The sequence below is a fragment of the Mercenaria mercenaria genome, chromosome 10, assembly GCF_021730395.1.
Source record: "Mercenaria mercenaria strain notata chromosome 10, MADL_Memer_1, whole genome shotgun sequence".
Classification (NCBI taxonomy): domain Eukaryota; kingdom Metazoa; phylum Mollusca; class Bivalvia; order Venerida; family Veneridae; genus Mercenaria; species Mercenaria mercenaria.
In genome coordinates, this window is record NC_069370.1 from 40,886,104 (window position 1) to 40,913,581 (window position 27,478).

Here is a 27,478-nt window from a genome sequence, read left to right on the forward strand (position 1 = left end):
ACCAAACAAATATGGCGGAAAGCAGCGGCAGTCCAAAATTTCGGAAATATTATGTATGAATTTACTCCACATTCTATGTGTAAATTTTTTTTTTTCACACATGAAATAGCAAATAATCGCTTTGCAAGTCTGTCCCATACTACACGTTTTTCTCTTTTGCTCATTCCTTAATTCAGGCCCTAAATACATCCTCACCTCGAAAACGATCCAGTTCAGACATGTATAAAAAAAATGATGCAGATCTACCATATCCTTTGAGGCTTAAACCTTATTCTGACCTAAATAGATTGGTTCTTTTGGCCAAAAAAAATCTAGTTGTTTGTGCCAAATTCTTAATAATTACACCTTTGTTTGTTACACATCCAGTCCAGTCTGTCATGGAATAGGCAGTGGCTACGATTACGGTACCGTAATCCTAGCCTCCGGTTCTAGGATTACGGAAGTTCCGTATTCCTAGACAACCCTATGAGGATAGGCTTGGATTACGAAAGTATTTAAGAGACATCAAAATATGTTAGGACATGCATGAATGATGTTTTAAACTTCTTATTTCACTTTATTCAAATAGCGATTTTTGATGCCTGCCTTATTATTCCGTGTTATCTAGCCACCATTTTGGGTTACTATAATCTTAAACGCTATAGGAGAGATCGTGTTTGTATACAAATTCTATTTTTAGAACTGATAAGACAGTGATCGGGTGGGCAGAAGCCGACCGTCCATGTTTTTTGTAAACAGTGATGTTTTTCTAACGGTCTAAACTTTCTTAAAACACAAATTACATAAATAATTTTTTGATCAATGGAAAGGTTATAAAACAAGCAATTTATTGATTACTTTTAATTGTTATTTCGAAATAAAATGGATTAATTATGAACGCTTAACTTACACTGTTTTTCTAAAGGTTGTGAAAATCACTACGCCGCTTTTAAAATTTTATGTCATTTAAAACGGTTATTCATTGAAAAAAGATATTTGGATACAAAAATATGAAGATTGTTAGTATTTCAAATCTTTTTGAATTTTGAAAATCCATAAATGAGCAAAAAAGTTATTAAAAATTAAAAATTCTGATTCAATACGCAAACGGTGTTAAAATCATTTGTTTTGCCAACCACCAGATAAACAGATGTTAACGCGTGACGTCACGGCGATCTCTCCTTTATAAAGGTAGTTCTGCACGTTTGATAAACCGGAAGTGATGGCGTAACGTCATTTATCCGGAAAATGTACAATAAAGCCTGGATTCGGCGTACGGAAATGAAAATCATTTTATGAATTAATCGCAAATTGTGAGTAAATTTATTACAATGGCACTGTTGCTATATTTCTAAAGTCAAAATATGGTATTAGAACATATGACACGCAAAATAATTCAAAATAATGTCTTAAAATTAACGTAAAATGTCCGGTTTACTTTATTCATGGTCAAATATCTTAAAAATAAGCACACGGTCCTATACATTTTATTTCATCAAATTGTAGGTCATGTCTTTATTTACCACTGTGAGAAGTTTCATCAAAATCTACATTGTAGAAAAATTTATATTCTCGAAAATGTTATGAAAGTTATGATTTTCCCATAGACTCCCATTATGAAATATTGCGCGAGGTCCATATTTTTCAAATCAGTCTAGCAAAAAATCTAGCACACGACCCTATCTGTTTTATTTGCTGAATTTTCTAGGTGTGTTCTGAAGTTTTGAAAAATCAGAGTTTAATCAAATTCTACATTGTAGAAAACATTTCGATCCAAACGTGCAGAACTACCTTAATGGCAGCCCGTGGAAATATTATAGAAATATGAGGGTAACCCGGTAAAAGTTAGGTTTAAAAAAATATTCTATACATGAATTTTTTAATTAATAGCCATATTGTATGTTATTCAAGACCATTTGTATTGATTTGATGACAAAAATTGCAGGTATATATGAAACATAGATAATTCTATAATATTTCCGCGTGCCACCATTAAGATTATACTAACCCAAAACAGCGGATCGATAGCACGAAATAATAGTGAAATAAATAATTTTACGTCAGTTATGCATGTCCTAAATTTGAAGCCTCTTAAATACTTCCGTAATCCTAGCCTATCCCTATAGGGTTGTCTAGGAATACGGAACTTCCGTAATCCTAGAACCAGAGGCTAGGATTACGGTACCGTAATCGTAGCCACTGCCCATGGAATAACCAGATAACCACATAAATTGCATAACCAAAAAAGCTAACAACATGCTGGGCTTTCTTTGTAGTAAATAGAGACAGAATTATCAAAGGAAAATGCCCCCAGGTATCATGCCGGGTCCTTTTAATGTCTTTTGAAAATCTGCCATGTCTGGACCTGGAATCCCTGGTCAAATGGAATCCTTCAAGTCAGGGAAACGCCAAACGGTATCACATTTGAGGTTTCTCAATGAAATGCATATCAAGTTGAACGATGTTTTGTAGCAATAAAGTCTTTGCATGATAGTTTAGTTATTTGGGGTAGAATTATATACAGTTGAAACTTGATTTCTCGAACTCACTTATCTCTAAATTCTAGCTGTCTTGAAGACATTTTCAAGTCCCATCCCAAAAATGCATGCACTAAATATAATTTTTAATCAAATTTCAGTTATATCGAAGTAAAACACTGGGGCTAGATCCATAGGATTTGGAGATACTGAGTTTCAACTGTATACATGTATTTATTATTTTAATTACTATGTATCTGCTTCTTTCAATTTTTAGCTCGACTATTGAGTCTATTCGAAGAATAAGTAGAGCTATCCTACTCACGTCTGCGTCACACCTTGGTTAAGTTTTTTGTACCAGTCCACATTTTGACAAAGTCTTTTGAGATAAAGCTTTGAAACTTTCAACACTTAGACTTGTTTACCATCATTATGGCCCCTTTTGACTTAGAAATCATGGTTAAGTTTTTTGTACCAGTTCATATTTTGACAAAGTCTTTTAAGATAAAGCTTTGAAACTTTTAACACTTGTTTACCATCACCATGGCCAGTTATAGGCAAGAGTGCATAACTCCATCAGGGATTTTGGCTGAATTATGACCCCTTTTGACTTAGAAATCTTGGTTCAATTTTTCGTACCAGTTCATATTTAGACAAAGTCTTTTGAGATAAAGCTTTGAAACTTTCAACACTTGTTTACCATCACCATGTCCAGTTATAGGCAAGAGCACATAACTCCATAAAGGATTTTGGCTAAATTATGGCCCTTTTCGACTTAGAAAACTGGGTTAATATTCTGTACCAGTTCATATTTTGACAAAGTCTTTTGAGATAAAGCTTTGAAACTTTCAACACCTGTTTACCATTACCATGTCCAGTTATAGGCAAGAGTACATAACTCCATCAAGGATTTTGTCAGAATTATGGCCCCTTTTGACTTAGAAATCTTGGTTAAGTTTTTCGTACCAGTTCATATTTTTGTAAAGCGTTTGACATATGGCTTTGAAACTTTTATCTCTTGTTTAATATAATAGTCTCTATCTGTAGGAAAGAGAACATAACTCTGTCATCTATTTTGGCTGAATTATGGCCCTTTTTGGACTTCGAAATTGGTTCTGTTTTCATACAAGTCCATGTTTTGTCAAAACTATTTGACATATGGCTTTTAAACTTTGAACACTTGTTTATCATTATGATTTCTATCTGTAGGCAAGAGTATATAACTATTTTGACTGAATTATGGCCCTTTTTGGACTTTGAAATTGGCTCATACATTGCCATTTAGTGCAAGACTTATCGAAATCAAACAAATACAGAAACATTGTTTGTCTAATCTATTTATTTCTTTTGTCTGAATATCCGTGGAAATATTTTGTCCCCATTCTTCAATCAATGCTTCGCATAGTTGAGCGCGCTGTCATCAGACAGCTCTTGTTGTTTACATTGTTTCTTTATCATACTTTATGTAACATGCATGAAAGACTGAAAGAAAGTTAATATTTTGCACCTTTAATTGGCAAGGACAAAAATTCTGTCTTTAGTAGACATCCAGACTGATATGGGCAACTTAATATGTGTGTAGGTTCGGTAATTTTTGCAGAAGCCGTCTGATGATAAAGACAGTATGGACAGGAATGTTGACTCCATCTCAGACAATGAACAGTACACAAGTGTTAAATCTAGCAAGGTAATAATGAGTGATTGTCAAATGATATTTGATTCCAAATTCAACATCCAGTTTTCACAAAAAGATGATTTTCTTTTAATGTAGTGGATCCGTATTGTTGGTTGACCAATAGCGACAATCCGCATATTACTGTAAAACACCTTTTATTCGCGAGAATTTAATTTTCGCTAATATTCGCGAGGTTAAGTACTCGCGAATTCAAAGTGACCGCAAAAAATAGCTTAACCTGTTCGTGTTTATCCGAAATTCGCTGATGTCCAAAATAGTGTCTGAACGATAAATGTTCGCACTTACAAAATTCAGTTATTGTGATTTTGCGTGGTTCCACCATGGTTCAACAAGTACGGTTAAATGACTATATTATATACAAAATATACATGTATACAGCAAAGTATAATCTTTATTATTTAATAGTTAACAGACGTATCGATCAGCACAAGTGAAGAAACTAACGGTGTTACTGTACATGACCGCAATTATTTTTCACGCCTAACGAAACAGTTTTCCTTTTCAAAAGACGAAGATAATTATTATACAAAAATGTACCATTGTTTACCAATTTTAAAAAGGTTTACACTTTTTTCAAAACTGAAAGAAACTGTGAAAAGTTTGCAATGATTGGGTGCATAATAATGTTCAAAGATCAAGCGTTCATTATAAATATGGAGTCCCAGGCGAGCCATGATATTTTTTAGTTTAAACTTATTTATTTTATCTGTTTTGAACCTTTTTCTTCCATCATCCATGAGCTTACCACTTCCAGTAACATCTGCTTTTTTAAAAGAACGACGTGATTCGCCGGAACGACATTGCGATTATAGCCGGTTTCAAATTCAGTCTGATACTACTAACACTTGTAAATGTTACGGATATTAAAGCTACGTAATAACAAAAGAAAGGAATGGTGATCACTTTTAAGCTTTAGGACAATTTATTGACGACTATAACAGTGAGCACATATCATATATTAAAGGCATGTATGCTAATTTGCTCTCAATGAAGAGCGTAACATGCACTAGCGGACAGGAGAATTAACTTTCAACAATGACATCATACAGGTACCATAATTGCAGAAAATAACCGAATGCAGTCGTACTTCCGGTTTTCTTCCGGATTCACATTCGCGAATTTAAAATTACGATTTTAACATCGCGAATTTAAGATTTCGCGAAATAATAAAATGCCAAAAATCGGGACAAATTCGCGAAATAAAGATCTCGCGAATTTAAAGTGTTTTACAGTACATATTCTCCATCTGCTATTTTGGCAGTTTACAATTTTTATAGAAAATCAAGGGTGCTGCGTGCATGGAGCTATAGTTACCCCCCACCTCCCCCACCCTTTTCCCCGAAAAATGCAGAATGACCTAATGAGAATAATTATAATCACATAGAACTTGCCTTGTCTCATTGTGTGTTCACTTAACTTAATTGGATAGCAATTTTAGTTTATCCCAAGAAAAAGGGATGTTTGTCTTTTACCTTAGAAATATTTAAAAGAATAGAATAGCAGTATGATTTAAGATGAAAATACTAATACAATAGCAAGTTGAGTGATCATGTTTTTGTCGTGCATGTTGAAGACTTTATAGTAGTAAAATATTTTAGTCTGATCAGTTAATACTTCATAAATTTCTCTTTGTAACTTTTCTTTGCACCTTTTTTCATTCATGAACTTCCTTTTGTGTCTACACTGTATCATCAAGAGGCATAATCATAATCTTGATTTATTTGTTTCGTATATTTTATACCCTATAAATTGGAATAATTTAGATCAAAAGTGAAGAGGATTAGGATGTTAGTATCGGACAGTAATGCTGTTTTTGTATACCCAACTGAAGTTCTTACACCTGGGTTGTTAGGTAACTCTCATGCTGTGAATGATGTAAAGAACCAAAGTGGCGTCTCCTGTGATTTTACCCATGCCTGCTAAAGTCCTCTGGCACACCCATGCTAGAGTGACTCTGGTGCTGTAAATAGCGATGTAATACAAATATTTATAAAACTTTAAATTAGATTTTGTTATTGAATTGATATCTCATTGCTTACAGGGCAAGATGTCAGATGATTGGTCAGCAGTGAATAAAAAGCTTAGAGAGCATGGACTGACACCTGTAAAGTTGCAGCATCCAGCCGATATACATCATACCTCAGGTACTTAGTGATTTAGAGAGCATTCTTCTCGCCCTTTTGGAGTTATTGCACCATTCTTACAAAATAATTTGTGCTGCGCCATGAGAAAACCAACATATTGCATATGCAACCAGCATGGATCCAGACCAGCCTGCATGGTCGCATGGATCTAGACCAGCCTGCAAATCCACGCAGTCTGGTCAGGATCCATGCTGTTCGCTTTAAAGCCTATTGCAATTGTGGATGTGCAGGCTTGTCCGGATCCATGTTGGTCGCATATGCGCTATGTTGGTTTTCTCATGGCACGGCTCATTTTTTAAACAGCTGATAAATATTAAATATTTTTTTCAAGTGATGTCCTGCAAAAGTACTGCATATCAAGCAAGAAATCACCAAATTTGATAAACACCTGAAGACTGTATTTTACACTCTCTTGTGCCATTTTGAATGTGTATGAAATGGCAGAAATTTGAAATAAGTGTACAAAACTGATGACCAGTGAAAAGTTGTTTTTTGGACTAACATTTTGAATGGTTCAGTGAGTTTTATAAGAGGAGAAGGGCTCTTTTTTACGTATTTCTGTAGCTTTGAAAATATAAAATGATATGGCACGAAATAATTTTTTTTAAAGAATATTGGCATGAGTGTGCTTTCCATTTGAGCTCTGTAACTTTGGTGAGCAATTTACAGCTGTCATGATCCTCTTGTTTTAATTAAGAATGTATAAGGGACAAGTTTTTTCTGTAAATGTGGTTTGTTTACTAATAACAATAAGAATGAGTTTCTGTTTTAGGGTCTATGGTTTGTCTAGACAGTAACAATAACAAGATGGTGAGGGAGAACTTTTTGTCACTGATGGCAGACTGTGATCACAGACAGACCCTTGTGCAGGACCTTATCACTAAGAATAACCAACTCAAGTAAGTTGTGAAATATTTATGAATACTATGAAATCATTGATATTCGTGGGGGACTAATTTTTGTGGTTGAGTTGATCCACGAAATTTAATCCCAACGAACAAGCAAAATTCCAATTAATTTAATGTTCAAACGTTGAAATGCACGAATTCATATCCCCACGAAATTGCCGTTTTGACCAAAACCATGAAATTTCATGCCCACGAAATTCAATGATTTCACAGTAAAGTTTGACTGTAATTACTTACCAGGCTTGTTGTGTAGGTACATGTATTAAGAAATTTCATATCAAGTACATGTATCTAGAAATACAATAGTGAAACCTATGTTAAATCATGAAATCCATTTCATTGAAAATAACCACTCTCAACAGGAAATTCCTCAATAGATGACTTTTGTTTATGTAGTGGGTTGTTCCATGTAGGGAGTCAACACTGTACTGTTGATAAATTGGATACAATTACTTGTATGTATACATGTTGAAAGCCTTGCATGTATAGTGTTGTAATACCTTTTTATAACTCTTGTGTAGGGGCCTCCGTGGCCGAGTGGTTAAGGTCGCTGACTTCAAATCACTTGCCCCTCATCAATGTGGGTTCCAGCCTCACTCGGGGCGTTGAATTCTTCATGTGAGGAAGCCATCCAGCTGGCTTACGGAAGGTCGGTGGTTCTACCCAGGTGCCCGCTCGTGATGAAATAATGCACGGAGGGGCACCTGGGGTCTTCCTCCACCATTAAAGCTGGAAAGTCGCCATATGACCTATCATGTGTCGGTGCGATGTTAAATCAAAAAAAAAAAAAAAAAACTCTTGTGTATATAAACAGTTTATAAATTTTTTATGAATTTCAAAATTGATTGCTTTACAAGTGTTTTATGAATGTGAACTGTAATTCTCCTGAAGTTGCAGTATTTATAAAACTGTCATATTTTATTTGTATAGTGTAACTAGAAGTTTTAAATACCTTTTGTTACCCATACAGGGAAGAATTGGACAGGCAAATAGAGCTTACAGAAAAATACTTCAGCAAAATGAAGGACCTGAAAATCATGTTAGAAAGTTCAAGAGCAAGGGTGAAGGTTGGTTTTTCTCTTGTTGCTCTAAAACATTTAATGTGAGACATATACATGTATACGGGGATGGGAGATCAAAGGTAACAGCGACAGTGACCTTAGAGCTCCATTCAATGGCAGGAGCACTTTGGACTTTACATACAGCTGTTGAATTTAAAGGATGGTTTTCTTTGGTCAGGTGATGAGCCCTGTTTTTTGGTGGGGTCAATACTTCAAGGGACAAGGTCACCTGACCTTGAGACTGGAAATGTTTCTGATCAGTTACTTAAAAAAGCATGGGTCATGGCCTTCAAATTTATTAGCATAATTGCCTGTAGCAAGCAGATGGGTTTGTTGGTTTTAGGTGACTGGTCAATAGGTCAAAGTTGCAGCATTCAAAATTACATTTGAGCCGCGCCATGAGAAAACCAACATAGTGTGTTTGCGACCAGCATGGATCCAGACCAGCCTGTGCATCCGCGCAGTCTGGTCAGGATTCATGTTGTTCTCTTTCAAAGCCTATTGGAATTAGAGAAACTGTTAGCAAACAGCATGGATCCTGACCAGATTGCGTGGATGTGCAGGCTGGTCTGGATCCATGCTGGTTGCAAACGCACTATGTTGGTTTTCTCATGGCGCGGCACATATACATTTGCATCTTGACAGGCCATCATGGAGGGTAAGTGTTGTGCTATCAACTCTAGTTATATCTTACAGGTAGAGGAAGACTATTTACTATGTAAATAATATCTAGTCTTACAAAAGTCTTTTAAACAGGTTTAGGGTTTAGCAAACTTTGTTGTACATTAAATGCTAAACATATTTAAACAAGATTACAGAAACTGCACCCGTCACTGTCAGGTCAGTAAATTACATAATTTAGCTATGTAAAAGATATATATGACCTAAAAAGTGTCTAATATTACTTCATGTGTAGCTTCTTTGGTCAAAATTCCTGAAAAACACTGAAAACAACAAAAACTTCAACCCTCGGTCTAAAACTTTTATTTGAGAAATAATTATTCAGACATACCGTCCATGATTTGAGCCGTGCCATGAGAAAACCAACATAGTGGCTTTGCGACCAGCATGGATTCCAGACCAGCCTGCACATCCACGCAGTCTGGTCAGGATCCATGCTGTTCGCTAACAGTTTCTCTAATTACAATAGGCTTTGAAAGCGAACAGCATGGATCCTGACCAGACTGCGCGGATGCGCAGGCTGGTCTGGATCCATGCTGGTCGCAAAGCCTGTATGTTGGTTTTCTCATTGCACGGCTCTTTTATAGTCTACACTTAATATGTTGTATCTTGCTTTATGTATACAGGAACTCGAGTCTGACAGCCCTGCCAGATCTCAGACAGATGATGTTTGGGACATTAATGAGCGCGTCAACAACACAAGAACGGCAGTAGTAGCCAAAAATAAAGATCTTGAATATAAATGTAAACAACAAGAAAAAGAACTAGACAGATTAAAAGATAAACTACGTAATATGTCTCTTCAGGTAATATCATCATTTCATTTATGTATACTTGACTATAAAATTCAGACTTCCCTGTATGTTTTGAATTTTTAACTACCAGACAAAGAAAAACTATAGTGGAATTTATAATATATATATTAAATGCGTTAAAGGTCAAATACTAAGGAAAGTGAACATTTTAGTTTCTTTTAAAAAGCACAGAAACTATTTCATTTTATTGGAAAATGAAAGTTGGTATGTAGAAATTCGAAATAAATCGCAGTATATGTACAATTATTTTTCTATGAAGTATGAAGAAAGTTAAAAAGACCTGAAGGGTCATTCTGTCGATTCATTGAAATTTCAACATAATACACATACATTTCTTTGAGTTCCAAAGACCTTCTGTAAATTTTGACCTGCCAATCTTCATTATTTAGTGTCTTGCAGAAGTCTATGCACTGGCTATGAAAAAAATTGCCAACTCACTTTCCCTTAGTAATGGACCTTTAAAGTTAATAAATAGAGGATTATATGAAATAAGGCAATGCCTTAATCGGGAATCATTACAGTCCATCAGCTTGCCCAGAAATATTTGTTTGTATCAATTTAAAGGTAGATTTTGGAATAAAAAACAATACTGCCCATATTTGTATTGATGTGCAAGACGTTGCAGTTCGGACAAGTTATGTGGACGCTTATTACGCACAAGGAAAAAGCGAATTCTTCCAAAAAATCCGAAGTCAGACGCTCTGTGCACGTGCTGGAAGACCACATTTTTTAATTGATAGTATATCTCATTCAGTATATATCGCATGTTACTGTAGAGGGATCAATCCCGATTTTCGTTGCAACGCAACGAAAATCGGTAAGATCAATTCCCTATTACATGAGTGTCTTTTTATATTGAATTTATGTAAAGGAGTTGAATAAAATGATAAAATGCAAGGCTTTGCTGAGCATTTACTGTGAAATCATTAATATTCGTGGGGGACTAATTTTCGTGGATTTCGTGGTTGAGTCAATCCACGAAATTTAATCCCAACTATTATAGACAAACCAATTCGACCAACGTCTGCTATGCTTAAAATGACAGCTACATCAAAACTTAATTACAGTTGTGTAGGACCAAAGTTTTGTACATTTAACTTGCAACAGCACATTAGACTTTAGTTGGTTGTTGTCATCATATATTATACAAGAATGTGCCAGTATTTAGCACAAGGTGCGCTAATCAAAGTGGGGAATTTGTCCATGTTTACTTTTTGCACACAGTAATTAAGATGACATGATAAATAGATCGGGATTTTCTTACATGTATCAGGGTTAAAATTTAAGCTCGCAAACCCGCATAATGCGAGTACATTTTGAAAAGTGCGAGTGACTTTCGCCCTAGCTCGCAAAATTTTGCGAGTTCAAAATCACAAGTAGAAATTACGATGGTTTTAATTTCTTTAACGTTCAGATCGATCTGTTGTAAATACGCATTTAATGATGATGTTTCACACAGTACGCACCGATGACGTTTTTACGTAATGCCTAGACTGTTTGTAGATTTTGATTGAGCAACACGGTAACTACCGGTATGCGCCTGCCCGATATCTGATGGAAAAATCTGTTTTGTACTACACACACTTTAAAAATACCTGTAGTGTTATGGAGGACAGAATCTTGTTTCTGCAAAAAAACAAAACGGTTGAACAAAATTGCGACTAAAGTTGATAAATTGCAAGTTGAAATATTTTGTACTCGCACAAATTTGCAAGTTCAAAAAAACATTAAATTCTAACCATGTGTATGAAGTATCTTATTTTCATTTGTAAGCAATCCGTGTATTTAACAAATAATTTGTTTGTTTTCACAAATTAGTTTAAATTAAGAAGTAAATTTATTTGCTTTTAGTAAGGGAGACAATAAAGAAGTTATCTCTCACTTTTTCTCTCCCTTGATTCAATAAATTTTGATACCACACTGACACAAAAAAATATACTTTATAAATTACATTATCCTGGTTTACTGTAGGAGGAAAGACGGAATAAGAGAGTAGCAGAAGTGTTTCAAGAGTTCCGACGGAGAACTGCAAGGGCTCACCATACCATGGATGATAAACTGTTAGATGTAATTGACACATATGAACGACAGTTACAGAATTTGCAGAAAGATTTGGAAATGTATAGGTACCTCATTTGTTAGATGTTTTTAAAGTCTGTTAAAAAGGAGGACTTTGTTAATGTATTTAATAGTTTCACTTTTAACAGACTTCCTTAAATAAATGAAGTCATTTTGGTTAGTGTACACTGCATGCTGTTTTTGCATAATTTCACCATTTGTAAATTGGACAGATTTACTTCCCATAAATAATTTAAAGAATGTTATTATTTCTTTAACATTCATTTACTCAAATCTCAGAATAGTTCATTATATTTTCATACATGTATTATTAAAGTACTTTCTCCTATATGCATGTCATTCAGCATAATTGTTTTTCAATGTTATAGGTGTGAATATTTTACTATGTTACAGATCTGGTGGGGATGTAGATAGATCGGAAGGTTCAGGAGAGGATGAGAATTCCTCTTTCTATTCAATACCTAAAGAACAGGAGACTTCTGGCAACTTCAAAACATTAATCAGGGTTTGTCATTATTTTGATCAGCATTTATGTATTTTTTTATCAGGGTATATATAAGTATTTATTCCTGTCAACATTAAACTTCCATTACATTAATGCTGAAATATTTCAGAAGCATTTGTGGAAAATTTAAAGTATCTTAAAACCTCAGGAGTTAATTTTGTAATGAAAACTGCCTGAATCTCCCAACATCAAAATGTATTCACTTATTGTACAATCATTAATGTAAAAAAATGTTATTTAAAAGTCAGGTTTTTAATGGAACATGCTCCATGTGTTATAATTGCAGTTGTTTTCAAATAAAATGGCTTTCTGTATTTGACAAATTTAAAGCCGTACCAATTAAATGTGTTTCTTTGTTTTATAATGAACACAGAATATGTCTGTTCTTATCTGGTGAACAATAGGGTATGTGTTGACACTGTCAACATACAGTTTGTATTGCCATGTTATTTGGTGAACATTTGAGTTATGGGTTGCCTCATAATGATGAACATAGAGTTATAAATTGTCTTATAATTTGGTGAACATGGAGTTATGTGGCACCTTACAATTTGGTGAAAATAAGAGTTATGTGTTGTCTTATAATTTGGCAAACATAGAGTCATGCATTGTCCTATAATTTGGTGAACATACAGTTATGCGTTGCCTTACAATTTGGTGAACATAAAATAAGTGTTAGCTCATAGAATATTTGTTGCCTTGTTATTTGATAAAAATGTTGTTATGATATTTTCAGGCCTATGAGAAGCAAATTAAAGAATTGAACAAACAAGTCAAGAAACTGGAGGAGGAAAAAGAACTCATCAAGCTTGATGTTGGTGCTAGGTATGTCTTCACAACATCTGCTTAGCAGATACAGTGTTACCACAGATTAATGCTCCTAAGATATAATTATTCACTAAAAGACAGATATTTTCTGTTCATATAAATAATTTTCTGCGTAGATTAAGCACTAGAACATTTTCCACTTAGGTTGAGCACTGTAAAGCTATAACATGTTTTATTTCAGACCTGAGGTGAAGGATTACAGGGTAGCTCAAATCAGAATGAAGAAATTGGAAAAATTACTTGCATTGCACAATATCAGGTAATTTTGCTCTTTCATCTGGCTGGCTTGTGGTTGGTTTCTGGTTCCTTCCAGGTCCCTGACAGGTCAGTGCTTTTTCCAGGGAGCCTGCCATTGCTGGCTTTTAGCAGGTCAGTGGTATTCCTGAAGCCTGCTACTGTTGGCTTTGTGCCTTCAGGGAGCCTGCCTTTGCTTACTTGTCACAGGACAGTGGTTCTTCCCAGGAGCCAGTCTCTGCAAGAAATAATGCCAAGAGGGGCACCTGGAAGTCTTCCACTGTTAATGCTGGGAAGTAACCATGTGACTTTAGTTATGTACAACAAAGTGTGCTCTAAGCTTCCTCAGTGAGTTTGTGTGGTACTTCTAGTTTAGTCATGCCCCTTTGTACTGTAGTGAATAGATCAAAACAGTAGGGTTTTTGTATCCAAAGACCTTTGCTGATTTTTAGCTCACCTGTCACGAAGTGACAAGGTGAGCTATTGTGACCCCTTGATGTCTGTCGTGTGTCGTCCGTCGTGCGTCATCAATTTCTAAAAAAATCTTCTTCTTGAAAACCACTGGGCAGAATTACACCAAACTTCACAGGAATGATTCTTGGGTGGCCCCCTTTCAAAATTGTTCAAAGAATTGAATTCCATGCAGAACTTTGGTTGCCATGGCAACCGAAAGGAAAAACTTGAAAAAATATTTTGTCCAAAACCACAGGGCCTAGGGCTTTGATATCTGGTATGTAGCATCATCTAGTGGTCCTCTACCAAAATTATTCAAATTATCCACCTAGGGTCAAATATGGCCCCGCCCCGGGGGTCACATGGTTTATATAGACTTATATAGGGAAAACTTTGAAAATCTTCTTGTACAAAACCACATGTCCTAGAGCTTTGATATTTGGTATATAGCATCATCTAGTGGTCCTCTACCAAGATTTTTCAAATTATTCCCCTAGGGTCAAGTATGGCCCCACCCCGGGGGTCCCAAGTTTTACATAGACTTACATAGGAAAAAAAGTTTAAAAATCTTCTTGTCTGAAACCACAACACTTAGACCTTTGATATTTGGTTTGTAGCATTGTGTTATGGTCCTCAACCAGAATTGTTCAAATTGTACCCCTTGGGTGAAAAGAGGCCCTGCCCTGGGGGACCCAAATTTTATATAGACATATAGGAAAAAGCTTTAAAAATCTTCTTGTCTGAAACCATACGACCTAGGCTTTTGATATTTGGTATGATGCATTGTCTAGTAGTTCAAATTATGCCCCTGGGGTTAAAATAGGCCCTGCCCTGGGGTCCTTTAGTTATTATGTCAGTTATAGGAAAAATACTTAAAAAATCATCTGATCCTATTTCCAAGACTGTTTAATTATAATTACCTGATGACCCCAAGTAATATGGTGTCACTTGACTGTGACCTTGACCTACTGACCTACTTTCTTGTTTTTTAAGATACAGCCTTGTAATTTTGATGACAAACACAGTTTTGCACACAAATCGTAAAACTGAATTTCATTGACCATGAATGTGACCTACTGACTTTCTTAATATTTTATCATCAGTTTGACATTTGAAACATGTAGCTCATATTACTCAGGTGAGCGATCCAGGGTCATCATGACCCTCTTGTTTCTTCATTAGTATGGCTGTTTTGAATTGTTAGGTAGAATCACTTTATCATATGCCTTTAAGTATTGACTTAAATAAGGCTGGTATTCCACAAGTAGATACAAAGTGATAGAAATCAAAATGCATGTTACATTAGGTGGAAATCTTGTCCCAGATTTTGCCTGTGTCTGGTCATTTTTTGGTTCAGATAAAACCAATAATTAGAATAAAAAAGGACAATAAATAATATCAGTAACTTAATCTGAGATGTATTCAGTTTGTATATTTTACAAGGCTGTGTCAGGTTCTATAGCTTTTATGGACTTGGCAAAATTCACTCAAGACAAAATACAACATCTCAAATCAAGCTTCTGTTGTTATTAACAACTTACAGTAAGTTAACTTTATTGCTGTTTTCTGTTAAAGCATACCTGGAGAAAAGTTAAAGACAGATCCTTACAGACTGAAGAGAAAGTTCAGTACAAGGCTAGAAGACCTGGATTACCTCCCTTTAGACCTTTGTCATCAATATCTCAAGGTAAGGATTATTTCCTTCAAGACCTTTTTTTCTGTAATCTAGAATATCACCTTTTAGTTTAGTGATATGGATTACCTCCATTCAGACCTTTGTTATCAATATTTTAAGGTAGGGATCATTTCCCCCAAGACCTTTTTCTGTGATCTAGATTACCTCCCTTTAGACTTACCTCTTCTAAGACATTTGCTCTTTGATCTTGAGTGCCTCCTCTTAGACCTTTGTCATCAGTATTCCATGGTATGGATCATTTTCCAATGTTTGATTTAATCAGTCAGAAGAAAACGTTTCATCCTTCAAATATGCAATTCAGTTTGTAAGTATTACTAAAGAACTTAATGTTAATAAGCCCAATATTATACACCATTCTTATGGTTGCAGTTATACAGATTTATTATATGGTTTTCCATGGAATACTGCAAATTATCAGTAAGATATAATCCATATCAGTGACAATGTGAGTGATTATAGCTTTGCTAATCTACTTGTGAAACCCAATAAATGTTATAGTCATGTTTTGTTCTTTGTAGTATATTTCTCAATTCAGATAAAATAACATAACAAGAACTTCAAAAGGTTATGCTGCAGACAAAAAAAAAAATAAATACCGGTAGAACTTTCTGTTGCGTGTCATTGTAACGTCAATAGATTTCTGACATCATTTTTGTAGACGTGCATCTTTCCTGCATTGAGATTATATATTGTTGCAAGAGAATAACCATAAACTAAGAAAACTTTGCTTTTTGTCTGATCTCAAAGTGAAACAATTATTTCATAGTGAGATATCTTCTGTATTTGTTCAAAACAAACAAATATCCACTTAAGTTTCAGTTATTTATGGAGAACTAATAATACTGGCACAAAATGCATGAGAATTTTGTGTAAGGTAATTAACTGTCACAATAGTTATAAATGTTCATCTTAGATCCTTTAAAAAAGCTGGCGTTGAAAATGGAGAACATTGTTTAGTACCATTCTGCAATTCAGCACCTCAGAATTAGAAGAGCGTAAGTGGAAAATCATAGTTTTCGGCAAAACGAAAAAAACTGTCTATGACAGATACCCCCTTTTTGTTCTTTAGGGCCCTTCTGTTACAACATTTAAGTGCAGATACGCCCTTCTTTTATTATGATTCTGAAAAACATTTTACTTACGCCCTTTTATTATTGTTGAATTTGGTCAACACAGCAGTTAGTAGCAAACTGTTTTTTATGCCCCCGAAGGGAGGCATATAGTTTTTTGAACTGTCTGTCCGTCTGTCAGTCTGTCGGTCTGTCAGTCTGTCCGCAATTTTCGTGTCCAGTCCATATCTTTGTCATGGACAAAGGATGGATGGATTTTCAAATAACTTGGCATGAATGTGTACCACAGTAAGACGACGTGTCGCGCGCAAGACCCAGGTCCGTAGCTCAAAGGTCAAGGTCACACTTAGACATTAAAGGATAGTGCATTGATGGGCGTGTCCGGTCCATATCTTTGTCATCGATGGATGGATTTTCAAATAACTTGGCATGAATGTGTACCACAGTAAGACGACGTGTCGCGCGCAAGACCCAGGTCCGTAGCTAAAAGGTCAAGGTCACACTTAGACATTAAAGGATAGTGCATTGGGCGTGTCCGGTCCATATCTTTGTCATCGATGGATGGATTTTCAAATAACTTGGCATGAATGTGTACCACAGTAAGACGACGTGTCGCGTGCAAGACCCAGGTCCGTAGCTCAAAGGTCAAGGTCACACTTAGACATTAAAGGATAGTGCATTGATGGGCGTGTCCGGTCATTATCTTTGTCAACCATGGATGGATTTTCAAATAACTTGGCATGAATGTGTACCACAGTAAGACGACGTGTCGCGCGCAAGACCCAGGTCCGTAGCTCAAAGGTCAAGGTCACACTTGGACGTTAAAGGTCATTTTTCATGATAGTGCATTGATGGGCGTGTCCGGTCCATATCTTTGTCATTCATGCATGGATTTTAAAATAACTATGCATGAATGTGTGGCACAGTAAGATGACGTGTCGCGCGCAAGACCCAGCTCCGTAGGTCAAAGGTCTTAAACTCTAACATCGGCCATAACTACTCATTCAAAGTGCCATCGGGGGCATATGTCATCCTATGGAGACAGCTCTTGTTTAAATAGGATTATGCCCCTTGGTATGTAGTTTCAAAAAATCTATAACTCATTAAAGGACGTAACTAACACTTACGCCCTTCTTATTCTGGGGCGTCATATTTTATTTTGATTTTAACATGTTTAACAGGACATCAGTGCGGAGCTAAAGGTGAAAGATTTGGAGACAGTTATACCAAGAATACAGAGGATGGCAAAAGAACTAGAGGAAGTGCATAAATACGAACAGGTAAGCTGAATCAGTATGTCAGATGATTTTCCATTTTCATTTGCAGTTAGAATCTCATACTTTGAAATGACAGAAACTTAAAAACTTTCAGTTTTCATCAAGTAGTTATGTATTTTCATAAAAAATACATTGAATTGGTCTAAGGATTACAGTGGTGTTAGATTTCTAGGTAGGCCTTGCAAACCTTACACAAAATGATAAAAACAGCTGGAAAAGTATATAGTTGTATTAGACTTTTATTATGCCCCTGGGCATAATAGCAATTGAATTGTCCTTCCATCCTTTAGTCTGTTTGTCTGTTCGTACAAACCAGATTGCCTACTGTCCACATTCATTACTCATGCTCGATTTAGTTCATACTCACACTCAACAATCCTTGGCAAGATGAACCTAAATAAACAACATTTTAGGTCCAAAAGCCCATATAATGACCAAACTTAGTTCATACTCACACTCAGTAAACCTTGTGGCAAGACCTTCAAACTGACCTATATATATATATGACCTTAACTTTCATATGATCTTCACCTTTAAACTTAAAACATAAAAAAATCACCTTTGGTCATACACCAGGGGGGCATGATTTTGTGTTTTGAAAAGGCAGTGCTTTGTTTGGGTATGTTTCATTTTGGATATTTTTGACCTGGTCCCATATGTATTTGCAACATCCATCCAGTTTGAAAGTTGCAATAAAAATTGCAGAAGGTATACTAAATGTTGACTCAGGTGCCATTCAGCTCATGGAGGCTGTGGAGATAGAGCTTTTTTAACAGTGGCACAAATTGGTTGACTCCCTGATTTCCACTTGGTCCTATGACAGCATGACTGTCTTTATTACAGTTCTGTAGAACAGTTCAAGAAGTTGTGAACAGTCTAGCAGATAACAAACGTAAAGAAAAACTTGGTAGTGCTAAGCGAGGTCATCTGTCTTCAGACACACTGAATCACCTTGTCACAGTCATAGAAAACTGGAAGGAAGATGAGGAAGGTCTACAGGTAAGGATAAATTTTTGAACAGTTAAATTTTCTTATGCCATTTGTTGCTATATTTCTTGAAAACTGTAGCTTTTGTTGTTTTTTAGCTCACCTGAGCCAATTGCTCACCATCCGGCATCCGTCTGACGTCCGTCCGTCCACACTTTCTTTTAAACAACATCTCCTTCTAAACCACGAGTTCAATTTTGATGAACTTCACAGGAATGATCATTGGATGGCCCCCTTTCAAAATTGTTCAAAGAATTGAATTCCACACAGAACTGTTGTTGCCATGGCAACCGAAAGGAAAAACTTAAAAAATCTTCTTGTCCAAAACCACAAGGCGTAGAGCCTTGATATTTGGCATGTGACATCATCTAATGGTCCTCTATGAAGGTTGCTCAAATTATGCCCCTGGGGCGAAATGAGGCCTCGCCCCGGGGGTCCGAAGTTTTACATAGACATATAGGAAATTTTTGTAAAAATCTTCTTGTCTGAAACCACAAGATCTAGGCCTTTGATATTTGGTATGTAGCATTGCCTTGTGGTCCTCTACTACATTTATTCAAATTATGCCCCTGGGTTGAAAAGAGGCCCTGCCCCGGTGGTACCAAGTTTTACATAGACTTATATAGGAAAAAAATTAAAAAAATCTTCTTGCCTGAAACTACAAGGCCTAGGCTTTTGATATTTGGTATGTTGCATTGCCTAGTGGTCCTTTACCAAGATTATTTAAATAATGCCCCTGAGGTGAATAGAGGCCCCACCCAGGGGGTCCCAAGTTTTACATAGACTTATATGATAGGAAAAAAATTAAAAATCTTCTTGTCTTGCTTAAGCCTTTGATATTTGGTATGTAGCATTGCCTAGTGGTTCTCTAACAAGATTGTTCAAATTATGCCCCTGGGATGGAAAGAGGCCCCGCCCCAGGGGTCACTTATTATGAGTTATGTAGTAAAAAATACTTAAAAAATTATCTGATCATATTTCCTAGATTGTTTAATTATAATTACCTGATGACCCCAAGTAATTAGGGGTCACTTGACTGTGACCTTGACCTACTGACCTACTTTCTTGTTTTTTAAGATACAGCCTTGAAATTTGGATGACATATACTGTTTTGCACACCGATCATAACAACACAGATATTTTGACCACATCAGTAACTTTCGATAAAGATTTCAATACTGATTTTTAATGTTCTTAGCCCTGACCTACTGACCTGCTTTCTTGTTTTTGAAGCTACAGCAAAGAGATTTGTATATTTTTATGCCCCCGGCATCTACTGATGCGGGAGACATATAGTGATTGTCCTGTCTGTCCGTCCATCCGTTCGTTAGTCTGTCCGTCCGTATGAGGTTAACCAAATGGAACCGTTTCGTCTAGCATCAATACCCCTTACTAGAACGACTTGATACTAATGCAGATGTAACCTGTGACCATTCCTCATCTTCAGACATCACCTGACCTCAGTTTGACCTTGAACTTGACCTTGACCTTGTTTTGGACTTAGGTTGCTTTGTATCGACAAGCATTTATTGAACGCAGCTCCTTGTTTTTGACAGATTTCAGTACTTATTTTGAAGAATATTTACCATGACCATCTCACCTAGTTTTTTTTGTTTTTGAAGCTTTAGCAAAGAAATTTATTCAAGCAAGCAATTAAAACTCAGGTGAGCAATATAGGGCCATCATGGCCCTCTTGTTTGTTGTTGTTTCTGGGTTCAGAAACATTTTCAGCAGTATATTTGTTAAAACTAAAAAAATGTGTGTATGTGAGTATAAACTTGCCACAAATAACTTATCATGTTAATACTTCTGCCAGATCATTGCATGAAATATTTTGTTTTCAATGGATCGATCCTGTGGTTAATTACAACTAATGTCATCCTTTCCATGGATTATTGAATAGAATGTTATCTTTTCCATGGATCATTACAAGTAATGTTGGTTTTTCTTAATGGATCATTACAAGGAATATTGTCTTTTCCATAGAGCATTACAAAGAGTGTTGCCTTTTCCATTGTCCAGGCTGATTATCTTCACTCTCCCAGTTGTACTAACTTGGTAGGCTTAGAATAATACCAAGACGAGAAAAAGCTGTGTATAGTTATGTTTATGAATTTTTCTTCAGGAGTTGCAGATGTCAATTAATAGATTGGGTGAGAGATGTGCACCATGGTTGAAGATTCACCTGGTAGGAGAACCAACCATGTCACAGATCACCTCGGCAGTCGATAAAATTGTGTATGATGATGGAGTAGAGGAACAGGTGAACACTTTTTTAGTGCCCACTTAGAATAGAAGTTTTGTCTTTGTCAATAATTGAACCAAACCATGAGAAAACCAACATAGTGCATTTGCGCCCAGCATGGTTCCAGACCAGCCTGCCAGTCTGGTCAGGATCCATGCTGTCACTTTCAAAGTCTATTGCAATTAGAGAAACTGTTAGCAAACAGCATGGATCTTGACCAGACTGCGAAGATGCGCAGGCTGGTCTGGATCTATGCTGGTCGCAAAATGCACTATGTTGCTTTTCTCATGGCGTAGCTCATATATCTAAATTCCCTGAATATTTTGCGTCAAATTCTTTCACTTGGTATTCTGCAGAATTGATTAAAACTGTCACAAGTGAATACACATGATTTAAGAAAATATTTAAAGGCTCAGCATTATAGCCCTTTGTTATTTTCACCATTTATAGAAAGGCTTATACATTGATCTTATGGATGCATTGTAGGTGTTGTAAAGTAATGACATCAGAAATAAAGAAAACAAAATATGAATGGAATGAAAATAAAGAACTTTGTAGATTTAGAGTATGGATCTGATGCAAGAACATATATGCAGTATTTGGCAGGTGTGTACCTATGTGAAGTCTTGGATGGCCACAAGTTTAACGTCAATAAAATGGCATATTTGCAGGTTGGACAGGAGCATCCTAACAGATCGGTGCTAGAGAATATAGTCTCCCATTTCCAGACATTATTTGATGTACCTAATATCTCAGGGGTGTTCCCCAGGATGAATCAAATCTTTACCAAGCTTGGAGAGGTTCATAATGTACTCAACACTCTCAAGAACCTACTTGGGTTAGGTAAGTGGTTTTTGAAAAAACTTTCACTTAAGCCAGGGACATTTCATGTAGATGAGGATATTATTTAAATTTTCATCCAGGCAATAATAGTGTATTCATTAAATTTATAAGTCAAATGAAAATGGATATTTCAAGGGGTTGTGATTTGTGGATTTCTACTGTGATTGTCAGAAACCAGAAAATCCACACAAAAATTAGTCTCCCTCAAATAATGATGAATTTACAGTATGCAAAAAGCTAACATGGAAGATGGAAAGGGGAGCGGTGGTCTAGTGGATAAGGTGTCGGCCGCTTAATCAAGGGGTCGTAGGCTCCAGTCCCACTGGGATCACGACCATGACTTCTCATATGACACCAGTACTGGTTTTTCCAGGAAGCAGACTCGAGAGTGGTTCCAATAAGCTTGAAGCTTTAATCACAATCGAGCTAAAACAAATTAGTATAAACTGACATGTAACTAGAAATAACTTAAAACTGTTCCTTCTTGTCATACTGAACAGTGTTAGAATATCTAGCAAGTTTCCAGAAATTTGTGTACTTCTTTTTCAACATAATGTTTCTCAAGCTAAATGTAAAAATAATTACATGTCATGTCTCTGCATTGACTTTTTTTGTAGGTAAAGATTCCAAGTCTTCAGCTATTGTAGACAGTGTAGGGAGACTGGTACAGCAACATAACACAACTACAGTACAACAACTGAAAAATCTCCTCCAAACTGAAGATCTTGATGGGTAAACTGTTTTTCCCACATTTCTCTTTTTTGTAGATCTTGGCTTGAAATAAGGCAGTTAAATAATGATCTCATAAAGCAGGCATGTAGTAGCCTGCATTTACGGTTGACTTATTGTGAAAATGGATGTATTGAAGGTTGACTTTTTTACATCTTATAGAACTGTTGATGATTTAATGTTGATTAGGACATCATTTAAAAGTGCTATCACAACATTTGTGTTTTGAAGGGCTTTCTTTAGAAAAAGACAAGACCGTAAAATATTGTTTAGTGAGACTTCATTAGCTAGAACTCGAGGAGACCAGCAAAATTTGAGTTATAAGTAGTTCTAGCAAAGGGAGGTGTTTGAATTATCCAAGTTTGAGTGAATGAAGGTTGACTTTTTATAATTTATTTATGTAAATTGACCTTAAATGGTGATGCAAAAAATCAAAACAGTTGAATGTGCCCTTTAATTTCACATAGTCATAGTGTCAATCTGTTTATTTGTTATACATGCATGTTGAATATACAAAATGTCTGTTTGGAGAAAAAGCTGTATTTTACAGTTGATTTAGTAGGCTAGTACTCACTGAAAACTGTGTATACATTCAGATACAGTGAAACACTTCTACCTAAAGCATCAATGGCTTCAGAACACCGGCTCTGTATTATGTGATCCCAGTCTGTTTCCTTACATTTTACATGTTTGGATGGCTCGGACCCCTGGGTAACTCAAGAAGTTTGCCCATCATCTTGCGATCAATGTTTTACTGTACTGTCACATATATTATAAGTTTTGCTTATATATTTCCCTTTCTATCGGCAATCATTGTCAACTTGTTACAGGCAAACTTCGTTCACTTGAACTCGGATGATTCGACTACCTTCCCTCGCTTGAACTCAATGTCAGGTCCCAGCACAGTCCCTGTGTAATTTAAATTGTTTGATGGGTTGAACTACGGATAACTCAAACAAATTTTGGCAATCTCACCGAGTTTGAGCGAACGAAGTTTGACTGTATATTATTATGCAAGATATATTTTAAATAAATTTTAATTGATATGAGCAGCGTCATGAGAAAACGTACATAGTGCGTTTGCGACCAGCATGGATCCAGACCAGCCTGCACAGTCTGGTCAGGATCAATGCTGATCGCTTTCAAAGACTTTTGCAATTAGAGAAACTGTTAGCGAACAGTTACAATGAGCTTTTATCAAGATTTGACTGTTTTTATATTACCTCATGTATAATGGTCTATTTTCAGAGTTATTAGAAGGTTGCAGGAGCATCAGGAATTCTTCCCAGCATTTTATGAAATAATGAATAAATTGATAGAAATATTAGGTGAGCTTTTCTTTTTTCTTTTTTCTTTTTTTCAATCGTTTCCCTTTTTGTTCACACAGTAAACTGACACAGAACGGTTATATAACTGCTAAATTACTGCTTAGGAAATTTTGTAGGCGTTAACCCTTACCATGCTGAACATGATTGGTTTTGCCTTTGCGACCAGTGTAGATCATGATCAGCCTGCACATCCATGCAGTCTGATCATGATCTGCACTGTTTGCTATTCAGTCAGTATCTTTTTGGTAAACATCCCTTTTAACAGTTAATGGTGCTAGCCAAATTGAAAGATGGACAAGTTCATTATAGAAATTTAGCATGGTAAGGGTTAAGGTATTGTGTCTGTTATGACAGCATTCTCAACGTGCAATTTTGGCATTCTCCATTTTTCATGGAATGCCTTATACATACTGAATGATAATTATGTCTGGAAAGTGCTGAATTGTCTAATGAGAGTATGTTATAACACAGAAATTGCTGAGTGTGATTACAGCTCCACAACTTTAAATTCAAATAAGTTGTATCAGATTAGGCTAATCTAGATCATCTGATACTACATTATAATGTTCAAAATCAAACTGTTGCTACTGCACTGATTTGAGAAAAACGTCATTTTCTGTAAGTTATATGTATTTATTATTTGAAAAGGTATTATTTAGTTGTATCTTTGTTTAATGCTTTATGTTAATGTTTTTCATTTGTTAGATTTGAGAAGAATGGATCAAGTCATTCCAGCAGTTAGAGCCCTCAAACTTCTTGCCAATTAAAAATATAGTTACTCATGATGCGGACAAATTATCTCCCTTCAGCTGCAAAAGAATCTCCAGTAACACAACAAACCAGTGGCATTTATGTCAGTTGATAAAACTGATTTTTGTATGCATGTATAGATACGTATTTTTTGAGATATCTGTTCTTTGTGTAGTTTGCTACATGATCCAGTGCTGTAAGCATTGAACATCCCAATGTATTATTAACTGCATTTTACCTTCGAGGGCTGAATTGAATTCATTTTTCCGAAAGAATGAGGATACAAATTCTGTAAAATCATTAAATTTTGTGGGCATGAATTTCTTTTAAAAAAAAATTTGCCTAAACAGTTCTGTTATCAAGACATGAATTTTTAAAGATTAAATTACATGTATTGTTTGTTTAGAGGGATTTGATTTTGTGAATTAACACAGCTTCCAAATTGTTGAAGGTACATGTAGTTCCCCCCATAATGTTTAATGGTTGGATAGCTACTTATATATTTATATAATTGCTGTCCCAGTGCCAGTATATTCTGTATATATTCCAAGCATATATGAGTATTGTCAGTACATGTGACATAAAAATCTGTGATATTCTTTATGGCAGCAATGCAGCAGTTTATGTATATTCTGTGTAAAATATGAATGATTTTATTTAATTGTTTTATGTTGTTTCTAGTGGTATTAACGGGATTTTTTTTTTCATTTTTTTTTTTGTAATAACATTTTATGAACAATCTGAAATCTTTCTGACATGTTTCTGCTGTGAATTTCATAATACTTTCTTAATTATAAAAAAGTTTATATATAGTAAAACATATTTTTTGGCACATAAAGATACCTTGCAGATTGACATTCTTTCTGTATTTTGTAATCATAAAATTAATGAAATTGTGTATTGAAAAAAAAATAGTTGTCAGATGCATTTGAAAATGACTGCAATTTTTTATTTAGGTTTAGAATGCTAATTACTTTCAGTGTTTAAAAAAAACCACACTTTTTTATGTGTTTCTTTTTTTTTAATTTTCTGTTAAATATATTATGCAATTGAGCCTTGTTTAGTTTAAATTCTAAGTTGTTTTTAAAGAGTAGTGTGTTTATAGCAATAGTGCTATTTCTGTTTGTATTTTTCTTACCAGAAAATTTTGTTCAACTTTTGATATTAGTCTAAACTAGACTGCTTTTACAATTTACTCAAAGAGATTTCTTTAGTTAAGGCTTAAAAGAGTTTGCAATTCTTGTTTTATTTCTTACTTTCAGTAATTTGTTGTATTTTCACATTGCATATACTCATTCCAGAGAGTAATGAACACATTTTAGATAGTAGTGGACATATTTAAAATCAAACAGTCAAACCAGTATATATATATATATAGAACATGCTTTTGACAGGGAAAAAATTGTGATAAATTTCAGAGCCAGATGATCTCTTTTCACTAGAGATCTCTGTTTACATGTGTTCTCTGTTTACATGTGGCATATGTTCACAGATGGCCCCTGTTCACACGTGTCTGCTGCTCACAGGTGGCATCTATTAATATTTTGCCTGTGTTCACAGATGTTCTCTGTTCACAGGTGTCCTCTTTTGACAGGTAGCATCTATCATAGATGTGGCCTTTCTTCACAGGACTTTTTTCACAGATGGTCTGTGTTTATAGGTGAACTCTGACGTAATAGGTTTGATTGTATTGAATAGAAAGCAAACTATTTTTCTTAATGCAAATTATTTTCATTTTTACACTTGTGGCAAATCTTTATTGAAGCTTGCAATACTTATTTATAACCAGATATTACATTTTGTTTTATTTGTTATGTGTATTTAACAACAAACTTTACTATTCAAGGCTAGCTGCATTTCTGTGGAGTGAATAATGTCCTTCCATTTGATAATTACTATATCTGTATTTATAGGTAGCATGTTGTACTGTCAAAGAATCTTCTCCATCATTTCTAAAGTAGTTTCAGAAATATTTGTAGTTGAAATGGAATATATAAGTCTTTAGCGAAGTCATGACAATGAAACTTTTCTCATATACATGATTATTTTGTACTATTTAAAAAAAAAGTTAATCTGTATTATATTTGAAATGTCAGTTAGAGTAGTACATACTTCTTACAACAGTTACTCTAGGAAAAAAGTGTCTTGTTCAGTGTTGCCTCTGTGGCCGAGTCATAAGTGTCGCTGACACACATTGCTGTGGTCTTAAAGTTTCACTTAGAATATAGAATTGTTTGATATAAGGAAGCTACCTGGTTAACAGAAAGGTGGGTGGTTCTACCCAGGTGCCTGCCTGTGCCATAAATAATGCTCGGAGTGGCAGCTGGGGCCTTTCCCCCGCCATGGAAAGTCACCATGGGACCTATAATTTTGTTGGTGTGACATTAAACCTAACGAAATCAGACTTTCTTTTTAAGGTTACTAAAAGATCAGGTCACGGTTGTATTATCACCATATTTCTTACATTACTAAATGACCAGGATTATATTATTAAGATTGCAGTAATTTATTTTGATCTGTACTATAAATTTTACATTTTGAAATTAGCAGCATTTTTGTACATGTTTATTGATAATGATAATAAAGATATAAAAGAGTAAAGATTATGTTAGCATTGTCTTTTCAGTAACCACAAAATCTGCTGTTCGATGGTTTTTAGCTCACCTGGGTGAGCTATTGTGATGGTGCTGTGT

General features: G+C 35.4%; 1 protein-coding gene across 3 annotated transcripts; it reads left to right on the top strand.

The window, feature by feature from the left end:
- LOC123561822 (centrosomal protein of 70 kDa-like) lies at positions 1-27,386 on the top strand. Of its 3 annotated transcripts, none has more exons than XM_045354430.2 (18): positions 1-53; positions 4,057-4,143; positions 6,194-6,296; positions 7,069-7,195; positions 8,175-8,271; positions 9,573-9,752; positions 11,733-11,887; positions 12,234-12,345; positions 13,082-13,170; positions 13,355-13,432; positions 15,436-15,547; positions 17,808-17,906; positions 18,747-18,902; positions 21,016-21,153; positions 21,807-21,978; positions 22,596-22,710; positions 23,956-24,035; positions 24,741-27,386. In XM_045354430.2, exons 1-18 carry the CDS (start codon positions 12-14, stop codon positions 24,800-24,802), a joined length of 2,004 nt encoding a protein of 667 aa, XP_045210365.2. In that variant the 5' UTR covers positions 1-11; the 3' UTR covers positions 24,803-27,386. The 3 variants fall into 3 exon arrangements, with proteins under 3 accessions (XP_045210365.2, XP_045210368.2, XP_045210367.2); XM_045354432.2 differs by having other exon boundaries at positions 36-53; positions 4,039-4,143; XM_045354433.2 differs by lacking the exon at positions 4,057-4,143 and having other exon boundaries at positions 9-53.
- Positions 27,387-27,478: the final 92 nt, after the last annotated feature.